The sequence below is a fragment of the Athene cunicularia genome (assembly GCF_003259725.1).
Source record: "Athene cunicularia isolate RWA chromosome 5 unlocalized genomic scaffold, athCun1 chr5_part1, whole genome shotgun sequence".
Lineage (NCBI taxonomy): Eukaryota > Metazoa > Chordata > Aves > Strigiformes > Strigidae > Athene > Athene cunicularia.
In genome coordinates, this window is record NW_020799101.1 from 29,357,152 (window position 1) to 29,374,001 (window position 16,850).

Consider the following 16,850-nt stretch of genomic DNA (forward strand, 5'->3'; position numbering starts at 1 on the left):
TCAGAAGTGAAGACATCTAACTTACATCACCTAATTACATTTCTCTCCTGAATGTTAGAAGCATCCACTAAAGAACAAATATTAATTCTAGAATCCTCACTGAACAAAGCAATTTTAATATATTTTTAAAGCAAACCAGCCATGATAATTAAGGAAAAGAGCCTATCTGCATTAAGTATATACACTTTAAGAAGAGACATATCTTTAATTCCTTACCACTCAGTTCAGTAACCATTGTGAAAAGCCATCTTTGCTTTTATCCAAGGCTCACTATCTTGTGTTTTCTCCATCACACTTCTCAATGACAGCATTCAATCACAGAGTTGTAGCATGATTTAATAGCTATCTCAGGAACAACTAATAATAAAATAATCTGCCTGCCAACCTCTTTGCAAGACAGAATTGCAGAATGTCTCATCCTGCATCATCTCCCCATCACTCAGACACTTACTGGGCAGGTGCCGGTAACCCAACAGTTCACACCAGTTCCTCGAGTGGACAGAAACGTGCACTGAACAGTGCCAATAGAAGAACTTGGGTCATGTAAGCTTCAACTAAAACCAGTCCCCCCGTTTGAATGGCACCATTTTAAAAGTACACACTGGTAATAAAATTCAGGGCTTGTAGTATTTTGGCTTAGGGGCTAATCAGTCTTACATGTTATTTACAAGATACGAGAGATATTACACTAGTTCGATTTGTATTAGCAGAGTGGTCAGGACACTGCCCAGTTTGGACCTCCAATATACTTAAAAGAAAGGTAACAAAAATACTACAAGGTTTATAAACACAAACTGTAAAAAAAGCTTAAAGGAATGGACAAAGACAGCTGTGCAAAGCAGTGAAAGAGAAATGGGACATAGCAGTCTTTCAGCATCCAAAGATCACCATAAAGGTGACAGTGATAAATATTCACCTTACCACATCCACTTGCAACAGAACTTGAAGTCAGTTTATCTTGCAGTAAAGAAGATTTAGCTTGGCTAACAGGAGAATCTTTCTTCCCATAAGGATACTGAATCACTGAAATAAGACATGGAAAAAGTTGTGGAATCTATTTCACAGGTTTAGAAGAAAAGTACAGATGAATTTCCAGAGATACAAGAATGATTAAGACCTATATTTGTATATTCAAATAAAATATTAATTTTAATAATATTTCTTGTGGGTCAAGAGTTGTTGTATCTCAATACCTGTGCAAATTTTATAACTTAGTAAGCATTTGTTATTGATTAGACCAGCTCAACAATTTAAATACAGAGTAGTCAGATAAACCCACTTGCATACCTTGAGCTAGAATCCTTATGTTAACACATGCAGCAATTCCCCTCTGTTTGAAGTAGCTTACTTTTGCATCTTGAAGTGGATCTTCACCTTCTTTAAAAAACAAATTCTTCCCCCTTTGAAGACCTTTGCCTTAACTTCAGTTCTTATCTATTTCCATATCTTGTTCCCTATTTTATGACCTTTTTTTATTATTGATGTTCTAAAACTTTTTCTTTTTTCGTTGCTTTTTTCTTTTCCCCCACAGACCATACATTTCTTAAACAATCTATGCTGTGTCCACAACTTCCAGAGTCTTGTTAGAAGAAAACACTGTATGGCCATAAACATCTACCACCTAGCAAGGGAAAACAGAAAGAAACTGGGCTGTCACATAAGGAAAAGAGTGAAAACACTTCCAGAGAATAAGGAAAAAGAAAAAGCAGCGAGGCGGGACAATGAATGAAGATAGGATCATTATGAGACCTCTCAATTCTAAATGCAGTTCCTATATACACTAAGTTATTACAGTGCTATTGGTATAGTATCCAATAAGAATTCACCAACATGATTTACAAAAATCAGAATAATCCCAGCTATTGTACTTTTTTTACTGTACAGGCGTAGCTCCTAGATGCACCACCAAGAAGATGCCAAATACTTCATAGCATGAAAAGTTTCTTGTTCCAAAAACTTGTGATTTAAGTATAAGGCAAGATGCAACAGCTGGCTATAACAAATGGGCAAGATAATATACAGCATAACAGCGGATGATGCGAGACAGGCAAGGTTATTCCTTGCTCTTTGCTACTTGTTTCATTTGGAAAATTGGGGAGGGGTAAAGAATTTTTAGCAGTAGGCTTGTTAAGAATATAATTCACAGTTCTTGTAACAATCAAAAGGGTGCAATCAGATTTTTAGATTTGAGAAGACCACTATGTATGGTCTTCTAGATTTGAGAAGACTAGTATACGCGTGCCCATGCATTTTAAAATGCATCTTTAAAACAACTATTTTTCAGCATCAAAAGGGAAAAGGATTTAATAATTTTCTGCTCAGTGAGTATGTGCACATGAAGATCTCATGCATGTATTTGAACTTCTTTCTTCCATTTTGCCATGAAGTTATTCTGAAAACTTGTTTACACAATTCTTTATCTGCTACATCAATTAAAATCAGAAGAATCAGGAAAAGCTTGCAGTTCAGGAACAGAAGTGTGTTCCTTTAAGCCTCTTGAGGAAAAGGGCAAATACTCACATTGCTGATGTGAAAAAAGAAGACAGTTTTCAAAACTTGTTTTCAAAATCAGAGGGAGAGAACTTTCCCTCTGCAGTATTTCAAGAAGGCAGTACACAGCCAGGTACCACAGGTTTTCAAGGATACCCCTGCACACGAAAGGCCAGCCTTTGAGCCTCTGCCCTGTGTAGAAACAAGACACAGGGACCAGCTACCCACAGCACACTTCTAGGAATGCTGCAGCTGGACGTCTTCCACAGACACAGAACAGGGGCCAATTCCCAATACAGAAACTTCCAGATTTCTCTGAAATTCACAGAGGCAAAAATCACTCACCTTTAAATTCACTACTTCTTAAACACCAAATATATGGATAAAGCATGAATGCTCTTCAGGAAGCAGACATAGACTAAAAATTTATGCACTTAGAGCAAATTTTAGTTTCCAATACAAGGTGGAAAACTCAACATGTCGTGTTATACACAGCTGGATCTTAAGACACTTGGGGACGCAGAAATAATAATGTGTGGAGAAAACAACAGTGTTGGAGAGCCATTTCCATACTTCCCCATGTGTGCATGCATGTATGTGAGAATTCCACTGATCATGTAGAAGCTGCCTGCTGGGACTTCACAAGTAAACAAAAACTGTAATTCCTTCCTTGTTGATTGAAACTTCACCAAAGCAGGCAGTGCAACATTTTCATCTCAAGTTAGCTTCTATTTCACTTTTTAAGGCAGAGAAGCATTTCAACAATAGCACAGGACCTGGTCTAACTTTATCAGATAAACTTTAACCAAAGACTGTTTCTGACAATTTTCACTACCACCTTCTAAACTGAGCTAATACTGCCATTGAGTTAATAGGATTTTGTATGCCTGTAGACAACTTATCTTTTAAAATAAACTGGGTACAGCTCAGAAATGGGAATACAATGAATGTAGGAACACGGGTCTGCTAAGTATTTTTGAGAGGCGGTAGAAAATACAAATCTTGCATTTATACTCAGCTAGATTATGGTATAAAACTATAAAACAGGCTATGACAATCATTCTTGTAGTCAAATTTCTAGTAAGAAAAAAATGAAGACATGCTTTTATCTGCTTTACCTATTGCTTCTCTCTTTGGAAAGTTACATACACAGAACTGGGTGCTCCAGATGTGGCAGTTGCAGGTGCCAGTTGCAGCTGGAAACTTCTGCCAGTTCAGGCCAAAAAGGTCACCCTAGTTGTTCTTTAATAAGGAAGAATATCAGCTGTCTCCTTTTTTATATTCTCAGTAAGAAATCTGGATCCCTTTTACTCACCATCAAAATAAAGAAGAATCCAGGGCCTCCTATAAGCAGATACTTCCATACAAGATATTTTTGAAACTACTGAATGCAATTGTAGTTTAAAAATGGTAGTAATATACCTGCAAACAAAATACACAAAGTCATAAGAAAGAATCTGGTTGCTAGTCAGAAAATTGTGATGCCACTAGGAAAACTAACAAGTAAAGGTTATTCTTGTGAGTGTAAATATTTTACCAGTATTTCCAGAGGGTTACTTAGCTAATCCTAATACTTTATTTGAATCATAAATTCCACCCCCCAAAATGTTTCCAACTCAACAATAAAAATGTATATTAGTTTTTTTCACCCTGATTTTTATAAAAAAAGAAAAAAACCCAACCAACCCAAAAACCCCACAGAAATCGTCAAGATTGTGGGTTTGGCCACCATGTATATTCCTGAGAACTTTGTCAGGGTGGGAAAGTCTTTTATCTTACATGAAACCAGAATAGCCTTCCTGTAAGCAGACATTTCTTTTACAGCTCTTGAAAGGGAAAAGGCTGGTACAAACTGTCTTCAGTGCCTCCTCAGTAGTTTCCTCGAGCATACAACTACATGGCTCTTAAGAGCACTGCAGCACTGGGAACGGAATGTGTTGGAACATGTCCTCATATTATAAAAATGCAGGCAGAAGTCACTGAAAACACCAGAAGGGAAAAAATACCCACCATAAATATTGCCTTAGATTCAGTCTAAAATTTCTCAACTCTTAAAATTCCCACTTTCTTAGCTTCCTACTGATGAGCTAAACCAGCCACACACCCTATTTGCTCATACTTAGCACACTTTATAGTAGTCCTTCAGCTGTACATGCAACACTTATCTGCAAGAAGGCAATTGCTTACTTTTTTGTAAGACAATTCAGAATATAGAGACAATTATCATCTAAATAAGTTCAGAACACACTTCTTACTACTGTTCAGTACAAGAATAGCTGTGTGCCTCCTTAACTAGTACATCAGAAGGAACGAGTTGTAAGCTATTTTTTTCATTTCTGAAGATATGTTGCCATCCTAGGGCTCTGGGCACCTCTCCCATAAATTAATGCACACACATAAATAACTGCCTGTACACATTTGCTTCAGCCCACTCATCCTCAGCAACTTTAGGGAGGGGAAAAAATAGGTTTTGTAGCAAGCCCAGAAGTTAACAAACATACGCTCTCTTGTAGTGCAAAGCTGCAGAGGTGAGATCTAAAGCCAAGAACTCCCAAACCAGAATGCCCTGCAGCAGAATCCCTTCTCCATACTGAGAGAACTCTGGTGGAGCAGCTCTGCTGTTTCCAGAGGAAGGGGGAAGAGAAAAAAAATAAGGAAAAAGTAAAGAAAAAAGGGGAGGGTGAAGGGTAACATTTCAATAAATCACTCAACTTATTTACAGATTATTAGCTTAAAACCACATTACCGCTGATGTTTTAAGTAGAGTAGTGGATGTCGTGCAGTGGTCAAAATCCAAAGGGAGCTATAAGACCCTGTCCCTCAGCTTATAAGAAGCAGAGAAAAACCAGAAGCATCTAGTTGCTCCCGATACCTTGAATACTATGATTGGACATAAATGTCTTCAGAGTCTTTTAGGGTGTTTCTGGTGTCAAATTGCACTCATTTCCCCACTGGGTCAGAGCTCAGCCTTGACAATCACAGTACATGCACACCAGTTCACCTCCCTTCTGGAGAAAAAAAAAAAAAAAAAAAAAAAAATTATGTTTCCTTCAAAGAACTATGGCCATGATTGAGCACCAATTGTTCCACTATTCACTTACTCTGCCACAGACAGTCTTCTAGATGATTCCAGCAGGATTCACATCTTCATACACTACTTCCATGCCTTCACTGAATGAGCCATTTACTTGGTGGTGTCACTATCATACTACAAAAACACTCCTCTGACAGATAAGAGTTCAGCCCTCTGATTTTTCTTAGAAACTATCTTCTTTGAAAAGGAGAAAACAAAATAATGCTTGATAGCACCATGCACAAGCCCAAAAAGAATAGAGCTTGATTTCTACTTCCCCAGAAGTATTTCAGGTCACAGAAGCTTTGTATCCTGGTAAATGAACCTGGACAACTCTGACAAGATGTAATGACTCAGAACTGCAGACTGTGGTAGTAATACCACTCAAAAGTATTTTATATTAAAAAACAACAAAAATTACTCAGGGCAGCATGTTTCAGGAACAGAGATGCTGAGGAACAACTGAAGGTTGGTATTGTATGTCCCCACTGTTCAGCTGTACCGAATTTGGTTGTCACACACTAACCCATGACCCTCTTTCTGGGGGTCTAAAACTCCACACTGGACAGAGGACTTGGTGCCCCAAACTGCAAAAACAATACTGGCCCTTGAGGTTAGAGAGGAAGGCAGAGGGAAGAGCTTTCCCATCTCCTCCTCCCTTTACACTATTGCTGGAAGGCTTGAAAACTTGCTACACACAAACCTCTAGCACAGAACTAAAGCCCAGTTGAGGCAAGCATGTTCACCTCACTGATACACTGAGAACTTGTAATATTTATCCTTCACCATTTTAAAACCGTCTCCAGGCTGTTCTTTCATTAAAAGCAGGTTAGGATATGGAAAAGGACCAGCCCGATAGCTACTTCCTAGCAATCATAATCTCCAGACATTGACAAGTGCTACGTTGCCCCAGGTCCTGCATACCCAAAGAGCAAATGAGTGCACACAGACAAGTGCAGACAAAATGGGACAAAAGAGTACTGACAGACTTTTATAAACTTTATGTGGGACCCAGAATGTTTTACAGGAGACAAATATTATGATCATGTTATAAATTGTAAGTTTCGACTTTAGGACTAATTAAGTCAAAAGAAAAGGAAGAATAAAGAAAGCAGTCATCTGGGAAGAGAGAAACTTTTCAACTCTAATACAGTTAAATAAAGAACATAAAATCAGGCTTATTTGTGTGACCACATAGGATAATAAAAATGAAACCAACATTAGAACTACACCACTCACAGACAGAATATCAAAATTAGATACACCCGTTTACATTCAGTTTTCAAAACTTAACATCTGAACTGCAAGCAGTATTTATCTGTAGCAGGCTAGCCACCTGTTACTGTGTTAGAACCACTATATCAACATCTATTTCTTCACCAAGTTAAAGAAGTGTATGGTAAATACATACATATTTCAATAATGAACTACGGACATTTCATTCTTTTTTTTTTTTTCCTACATTCTATATTTAATAACTTCATCTAAGTGTTTCAAGAGGCAGCTGTTCAAAGTACATGATTTTTTTGAGGTAGGTTGCTTGATCTCTTCTTCATTCCCAACTTGCATGGGGTCAATATGACCAAGCAAGTGCAGTCACTGGAGAAACTCAGGTCGCATTGCGAAGTACCAAGGGTGAAACCATCAAGGGGAGACTGCACTGCCTGTAATTTAATGGCACAACTTTATCTCTTCTAGATGTTTCACCAATGCATTGCATTCAGTGTCAGTTAACCGAAGAACTTCATTTCATAACTTACCACTCTGTAAGTTTTCTACTTTTAATTCAGGAAAAACCTGCAAGAGCACTTTAGGAGCCCCTGACAATTTTTACCAGTGGCAAAGCTGAGAGACCTGCAGGAAGTGATGAGAACGGCTCCTTTGCCTTCCCTTCACTCCTTCAGTTGTGAAGCAGTCTGTAAGAACAGACAGACTGTGATACCGTAATTCTGGGGAAAATACAAACTACAGCTATACTATATAGGATCAGTCAGTTGCATAAGCGGCCAGAGGTACTCTTCAAGTCAGTGTATCTACCCCTGAAGCACTAACATGCAGTCACAGCTAGAAATACCACCATGAGATTCCTTTCCCATCTTTTCTTAACTCAAACACCTTGTAAGTAGAAGAACAATGGCCTTTCATTATTATCACCCTTTAAGACTGAAAAACCACAGTTACTGCACTGTAGGCATTCAGTGAAATAATTCTCTGTTATCTTCTAAACACACCAAATAAAAACCAGTAACAAACAATTATTATAATGAGGTATATTAAACCCTATTCTGTAATATAAAAGCACCAGACTGTTGGCTAGGCATCAATGACACTCTATTCAGCAACAAAAATACCAGGTTAAAACACACAAGCATTGTATTTTACAGGGAAGATGAGAAGCATATGGGCAACAGCCGTAACATGCACCGTCTACATACTTGGGAAAGAATTTGTCAATAAGGAAGGAAGTGTTCGCTTTCACTAGCCATGATGACAGATTAAATGCATCCCTTCTGATTCCATGGAAACTATGAGTTAGTTGAAGGACTGAATCTGACACAAGTGAACACTAATGTTACACTTTGGTTCTCCAGGACAGTTATTCACCAGAAACCTGTGGTCTGCTGTAGAGTCTGAACACTGTGTTACGCTTCAGATTCTGTAGAGATGGTTTCTGATACAGCACTCTGAAAAACTGAGATCTGCACACTAAGTAAATTATAGGTAAAACACATCCTATTCCAGAGTAAAATGATCCAGTATCTGCAAGTGTTAAGACATATCATAAAAACCTGAACAGTGTTCAGACTTGAATGCTGTCAGGAATTTTTTGCAGTTATTTCTGCATCGGCCATATGACTTAAGATGTTCTGGAAGAAACAAACTAAGCATAGATGTTGCATGCACAAAACCTAAAAGCATTACTACTATCAAAGTTGTATTTATCCCATCTAGTTAGCAGAATTATGACCAGTAACGTTCAACTCTGAAAATTTAGAGATGACCTCAAGACAGTTTTTACTTCAGGTTTAAAAATCCTGTAAGAAAATTATTTTTAAGAGACCCATTCCTTCAGCATGGTAGAAATCTGAAAAACTGATTTCCATAATCACAGCTTTTCTTGCTGAGCAGCTCAATCATAAAAAAATGTAAGAGGTCACATGAGCCACAGAATTCACATGCACTGCAGAGTTAAACAGAACATCTGACACTGTCACTTCCCAGGGCTGCTCCCTAGAGCATTCATGTATCCATCCAGGGGGGGTGCATTACCTACAGAAGAGTCTTTACCACTGTGAGAAACACTTTCAAGATTCAGCTATTTAAAACACATTATCAAATGCAAGAAGAGAGACACCCTCCCCCCCAGAATGCCTTAAACACTTGTTGCACTCAGTTTAGTAAGATTTACTGCTAAATTTCATCTCTGGGTATGTGAAAGATAGGGTGCTTTTGCCTTTAAAAATTTAGCAGGCAACTAAACTGAACATTATACACAGTAAGCATCTTAGTATTTTATTTGTTGCATCTTTTATACAGAATAAGCTTCACTGATATTTAATTCACTGCAGTATTCTGCTGATGTAGCAACAAAAGATTACATTATAAACAAAGAACAAAATTTTGACTTAATGTTTTTTATATGTGTAACTTTTTCAGTTGACAAACAGCAACACAATTACTTAAAAAAAAAAAAAAAGAAATAAGCACGTAAACTAAGGCCAATTCTTTTTAATCTCCAATTGATAGTTTTTCTATATGTATCATAAATACTGGAAGCTAAACTCCAGCAACTAAAAATAATCATATCTATAATTTCCTAGCAACCAGGATTCGAATAATGGAGAAAACATACAACAACAAAAAAGTTTCTTAAATTGACATCTGCAATCTGTTTACACTATACATATTAAAATTCCACAAGATCATGGAGGGTAAGGAATTTTGAAGTAACCTGTTAAGTGTTACTAAAATGGCACTTTTGTAACTCAGGTCTGGGATTTTAAAATTGCTGAAACATTGAAAGACAATACACCGCAGTGTCTATACCATTACATAAAAAAGACAAACTACTCGATAAAGTGTCACTGAGATGCTCAACCAAAAATAATATACATTTGTATCTTTATCAAGATAGATATTACTGTAAAAACGCTCACATTAAAAAATATAGTTATTAATTGTTTGAATTTTCATTAAAACTAGAAGGGACTACATGAGCCAAAGTATGAGGAATACATTTATAATGACATGCTTCCTCATTTTATAGCGCTAATAAAAATAATAATAGAGAAAGCTCTATTAAAAGTCTTTAGTAACGATGGTATAATTTCATAGTATCTTTTTAAAACTTTACTATGTGGGTGTATGTGCATGCAAGTCTGTGCACATGTGCTTGTGTACATAAACACACAAACACATCAAAAATATCCAAGTGTATATAGGACACACACACATCCACATTCCTGCATATAACACTTCTAAAATGCAAACAGTATGCAGGGACTCTTGCATGTGACAATCAAGCACCACATGCCATGCTTTCTTATTATTTCTCTTTTTATGTTTTATCCAGTAAATGTAATGACACTTTCACATTTGGCCAAATATAAGCATTAAGATTTTTAAAAAATCATGAAGTGATTTAGCCATAACATTATACACAAGAAATAAATGAATGATACTTCAAATACTTCTGAACACAAGTTCAACATGAAAGTTCGTCATGAAATGGAATGTAAATTAATCTAAAATTAGTATTCAAAGATTAGTTAAATATTGTGGCAAACAACTTGGAATTTGTAGAAAGTTTAAAATGTAATTCACATTACAAAGACTGGAGATACTTTATAGATAGAACTTCTAAATACGGATATGACTGGCATTTATTTTTAAGCTTACTTCTATTAGAAATAGACTTGTTTCCTGTACAGGTGATGCTTTGTCTATACCATATACAGTAGAAAAATAAATTCTTTAGCAACCTAGAAATAGTTTATAAAACTCTTGAAGTTTCATTTTCTTTGCTAAACATGCCAAGATTAGACTGACAGCTATAAATAAAAGCTACATAGACAACAGGTAAAGTAGAACAAGTTAAGAATACTACAATTTACAGGACAGACTTTATTGTACTATTAATTCCTGTGTGCTTTGCAATAGGAATAGGGTTGACTTTTCCTTTTTGTTTATGTTTTCTTAGAAAAGATAATTACTTGCAAGAATATAACACAATATCAAGATAATTTATAATATACATGTACTTCAAACAGCAGCCAGGTTTATGGTATCATAGTAATCTAGAATGATAATCCAAGTCATAATTAGAAGTACAATACCTAGGACATAAGTGGGAAAGGCAATTTTTATTTTGGGAAAATGGAGCAAATCAAACTCTTAAAAGCCTTAATTCTCAAAATCATCTATTTACTATAATACATACAAGACGATCTTAAATCTTGTTATAAGTGAAGATTACAACAGTGACCATCATAAAGCTCTTTTTTTAAACTACACAAAACATTCTAGCAGCTGAATGAGCCAAAACTGTTTTCTTTTCTGCAGACCTAAAAAGGTACATTTTGATGACGAAAGAAAAAAAGCTGCTATGTAAAGTCTCACAGGTAGTGTTTATCTATGGTCTCCCCTTTGCTACAATTTGTAACCTTCTAATTTTTTTTTACCACTAACAGAATATTTAACCAAAAGATTTGTTTAAATTAAGCAGCATTCTTTTACAGCAAAATTGGTACCAATGTAAAAGTAAAATAAATGAAAAAAAAAGATAATTTAAAAACATAGTAAAAAAAAAAATCAGTCATTTGAATTTTTAGTACAACATACCACAGGAAAAAAAATATGAATACAAGTTTATGTGATTTTATATATACACACTCCAAAGAGGTTAATTGTCAGTACCCAAAGTATTTATTGCTATGTATTAGCAATGCATTTTTGTATATCTTTAAAGGGTCACATAAAAATAGATTTAAAGAATAGATTAATTGAAGTCCTAGATTAAAACATTGTTTGGTTTAGAGAATTTTACTACAACAAAATTCATGTTTATGTATGAAAAGTTATATAACCTTATATGAAAATGTCATGAACTATTTTCTAAACACTACATGTATTCCCAAGTGGGAAAAATTAAAATATCTAAAATATATTAGATTAAGTTTACAAGACCATCAATGATCTTTTAAACATGCAGCTGTTTACAGAATTAACAGTTTTACAAAATGTTTAGTTCAGTAATGAAACAAAGAAATAAGTAGGCAACATCAAAATTTTTGTACAATATTTGAAACTCACTTTTACAACAAGCATGTCCTTGGTATTGTGCTGTAAGAAATAATAAGCAAATTCACCCACCCTTAACAAACTGTCCACAGGTTTACTTACAAGTAAAGATGAATGGTGAGGGACTGTAAAATTCTCAACAGTGCATTTTGCATTCTTCCATAAACCATCCTAAGCATACCGTCACGTAAGTAGCCAGGAGATTATGAAATAAACTATAGCTGGGGTTTAGTTGTTTACACAGAATGCTTGAATGTGAATAAAACTGCCAAAAATAGCATGTTAAATAACAAAAACAGCCATAAAGCAGGCTGTAAGCATTGAATGTTTCATAAATGTAATTTTTTAAATCATTAAATTTCTATAGAAAAATTTTATTCACAATATATTGTGACAAACCGTCACAGGAATGATATAGTGATTGCAATAAGGTATCATGCAGCAGCAGCTTTGTACTTTATAGCTATTTTTGCTTTTAAAAATTAAACCTCTCCAGTCATGCTTATCACATAGTTTTTATCTGCAGTGTGTACAAATGAGAAACACAGTACGGGATATAACAAAAAGATGTCCAATCAGCTGGATGGGAATTATTTTTCATAAATATGAAGTACATTACTGTATCCTGAAACATGCATGTCTATAGCTTGTCTTTACTGTCCAGTGCCAGGCTGCCTGCAATCATCTTCTATTTATATAATACCAAGAGGGTCTGCTGGTAATTGTGACTGTATCAGCTGAGGCTGCAGTGGTGGTGGTAACTGAAGAGGTACCATTGGTTCCACCATCTGCACTGCGTTGGAAGGTGGTGGCTGACATGCCACTGGGTTCGGTGCTTCTACAATCTCTCCGTTGTAAAAGAAAAATTGACACTGCTGAATGAAGGTCTCTATAACTGACTGGTGGATTTTGGTGGTAGACAGAAACTCTCTGTTTTCAAAATCAGGTCTCATCAAAGTAGGCCAGAAACAAATCGATAAGTTATCAGCAGTCATAAAGTTGGTTTTATATTGCTGACTAACCCTGAAATGAGAACAACATGCACAGAATGAATTAAAACCAGTATGCAATCCACTACAAGTATTTTCATAGCGCTCTAACTGTAAGCATTATTATTAAACAGTCTCCAGCGATCCATTAAAACAAGCAGTTTTTTTAAGTGATTATGCAGGAGAAAATTTAGAAACTATGACTCTTCCAGATTTGGATAGCTAATAAATATAAATCTCATTAAGCTTTTAATCAAGAAAGAAAGTCAGCATTCCACTAGCCCTCTCAACAAACAAACTTTAAATTTCTCAATGAGCTATTAGATTTCATAAAATTAAAATTTTGTCCATTAAAATGTCTAGAGGAAAAATGACAGAAATGGCTTCTTATTGTACATCAGTCAGATACTAACTAACATCTGTGGCACTGAAAGAAAAAGGCATCACATTAGATCACATGTTAAACAGAAAACCAAAAGGCACGTTTCTGCAGGTTTGGGTTTTTTTTTTATACTGGCCAGCAATAGAATTTGGCCAAGCTGTGAAGAACACAACCATTTCACTAATCTCAACACACATTAGAATTTTTGTTTACTTTTCACTGTACAACGCAAAGGTTTCCAATTGGGTTTCTCTACCTAGAAGTTTTCTACTTTTAAGCAGGGGCTGAAACAGGTTCTTATGATCTAAATTCATTATTACAGTACTACTCCAAGAGAAAAAAAAACAAAAAAAACCCCCCAAACTATCCTGTTATCAAATTTATCATCTACAATTAAATGCCTCCTCAGAAAGAGCACACTGCTTTTCACAGTAATAGGATAGAAAGAGCCAGAATATTTTGTTTTCTAAAAATACTCTGCATTCTAAAGTAACAACATCATTTTATGTAGAATTAGTGAGAGATACATGAAAAATCATGTGTTAATAAATCTGACAAACATCTAAGATACTCATTCATCTGGGAACATGCAATTCCTACATTATAGTAGACGGCACAAAGGTAACTGAGCTACAGTTGTCCTGCAGAAACAGGCAGAAAACAAAACTTCAGCAACATGTCAGTTACAATTCTGATGATTAACAAGAGCAGACTGCAAGAATTTCTGACAGCTGGCTGTAGTCCATAGATTCAAAAGCTGTGAAAACCATAGTAAACAGTAGAATTAATGCTATAGGAAAATATTTTCACTCATTTACAATGCACGTATAGGGGTAACTATAAAGGGTAGACTTCCATTTTAGCATGCGCATTACTTATTCCAAATAGTGTGAGGGTACACAAATATTGCCTCTCAATCTGTTTTGGTCCAAAGGATATTTGGATACTATTTCTGATTGGCAGTAATATTCGTAATCGCTTTCCTGAAAGAACTACATTTTAACTTCATTTAAGGATTAAAGGACCAGGAAATAAAAATGTAAGCTTACACTTTGCTTAGCTTTTTTATTAAAGAGTTTTCTTCCTATATTGAATTCTTCTGTGTATAAATTCCTCCTAGAATATACTCTTGAGAGAGAGCAATGAGTAAGACTTAACAGGAATTAAATAAAAATTAAGTGTAAGACACTGTGATGGGACAATGAACGTCAAGAGTTTTGAATCAGAACTGCCTGTACATTTTCCCTAAAATGAGTACACTGAAAAATACCAAGAGGGATTTCAAACTCTATAACGGTATTTCATTAGAGAACAAACTACAACAAGGTAAGTTATAAAACTGGAGAAAAAATAGCACCTGCTATGTAATATAATGGAAATAAAAGCCAGATCATTTATTTTGCAGACTGCTTTTTTCCCTCTCATTTTTGCTCTGAATTTAAAAATCTTTCAAGGGCCTTCTTCAGTTGCATAGGCTAAAATGTACACCCTCTGGCATCCTTAAGCACCTCTAGGATTTGATTTGTGTTTGGCCTTCTCAAGCACCTCCCCCCCGTCATGCGTTCACTGCTTGCTTCTCTCTCATATTCTTAAATCTTATCTGATCTAGTTGTAAGACTGCTGCTGCTGTGGACAACAGGTGAAGTGTCATTCTTCCCCTCTTCCTTCTCCCTCTCCATCAACTTTCTGGCATCAGAACACATGGTGGCCACAGGGTGTCTGACATCAGCTAGTGTATTCTACAGAAAATTACATTTCCCCTATTTCTGCTTTCCTTTAGAACATGCTGCAGCTGCATAATCATTAGATCCAACAAATGAAGCAGTGGAAACCTACGGCTACAAGTGAGAAATGGAGAAGAGCACTGCCACTCTTTCCTGGCTGCAGCTCACAACTAGATTAAACATAACAACCAACTTTATTCTCTCCTGTGTTTAAATTTTACCTCTGTCCTGTCTCAGCATAAACAAAAGCCTACCAACCTGTATGGCATCTCCTACCAAACTTTCCCAAACTACTTCAGAGTCTTCTTGTAAGTGCTTAGCAAATGTCTATTCACCTTCTTTTATGTTCACGCAAAATGAAAAAAGAAAAGTCTGTTTCTCTTGTTCCTGACACCTTCATCCACTGCAAACTCTTCAGGAACTTCAGGCTGTAAACCTGCTCCGTGATAAGACTTTAAAAGCTGTACACCTATGTTTTCCCAGACTTCAGAAGCATATAATGCCATATTAGCCCTTACTGTATACAGGCAGTCATCCTCAAATAAAAATAAAAAACCCACAACCAATATCAAAAAAGCCAATGTCAATCCAATACTGTCCTGTTTCAACTCCATCTTTAAAAGTCACTTCTGCTTACAGTTAAATCAACCACAATTAGATAGCTAGTATGCTCTGAAAGGTGCTTATCACACTAAAGAAAAATTCGTCTCATTTGCCATTTATTAAATTCTCATGGTTATTGGCCTCTCGTATTTCAATAGCAAAGTCAACTGGATAATACTTGTACTTTTTTGTTTCAATAACCGAGTCCTACACTTGTGGACACACTGCAAAAATATCAATCACCAACCCTCCATTATGTGCCCAGTTAGATCATTACAAATACCTGCAATAACACAACCACACACACTAGTCTGGAACAATTTAACAACCTATATACACTAAATTGCCTGGCTGGAAAGCACCACTGCAGAGAAGCACCTGAAAGTCCTGGATAACAAACTAAACATGAGCCAGCAATGTGCTCCTGTGGCACAGAAGTCCAACAGCATCCTAGGTGGCATTAGGAGTGCTGCCAGCAGGTCTAGGGAGGTAATCTTACTCCTCTACTCAGCCACATCTGGAGTATGGGGTCCACCTCTGGGCTCTCCAGCACAATGGACACATGGATGTACTGGAGGGAGCCCAGTGAAGGGACACAAAGATCATTAAGAGACCATGGGTGTCTCAAACAAGGGAAGGTTGAGAATGTTGGGACTGCTTAGCCTGAAAAAGATCAGGGGATGTCTTATCATTGGTTTTAAATATCCCATAGAAGTGTCTAAAGAAGATGGATTGAGACACTCGTGAATGGTGTCCAGTGACAGGACGAACAGTAACAGGCAGAAGCAAAGGAAGTTCCATCTGACCACTTTTAAACACTTTTTTACTGTGAGGCTGACTGAGCACTAGCACAGGTTGCCCAAAGAGACTATGGAGTTTCCTCCTTGGAGATACTGAAAACCCAACTGGACACTGTCCTGGGCAATCTGTTCTAGTTGACTCTGGCAAAGCAATGGCTTGGACTAAACAATCTCCAAAGGTCCCTTACAATCTCAACAATTCTGTGATTCTGTCAAAAAAATGCAGAAGTAGTATCACAATCAAGTGACAGATTAGTAGATAACAAATTATTTCTTAAAAAAACAGGTTATTTTAGCTTTGTCAATGCATTTTGGTTTTTTAATAGGGTAGTTAATCTCTTTTGGTGGATTCCTGAGAATAATCCCATTTTAGCTGAAAAAGAAACACGAGTAAACTGGTCTTTTTCTTCCTGTTTTATATGACTGAATACTGTACACCTTTACACTACCTCATAATCTGATCCTTGATGTGCACACCTACTAATATAA

At 36.2% G+C, this 16,850-nt stretch overlaps 1 protein-coding gene across 1 annotated transcript in view; it reads right to left on the reverse strand.

The window, feature by feature from the left end:
• Positions 1–7,921: 7,921 nt before the first annotated feature.
• ARHGAP5 (Rho GTPase activating protein 5) overlaps positions 7,922–16,850 on the reverse strand; it is a 46,846-nt gene continuing 37,917 nt past the window's right edge. Inside the window, exon 8 of the mRNA XM_026849142.1 lies at positions 7,922–12,886. Coding sequence (XP_026704943.1) covers positions 12,556–12,886 — 331 coding nt within the window. The 3' untranslated portion in view covers positions 7,922–12,555. The remainder of the gene's footprint in view (positions 12,887–16,850) is intronic.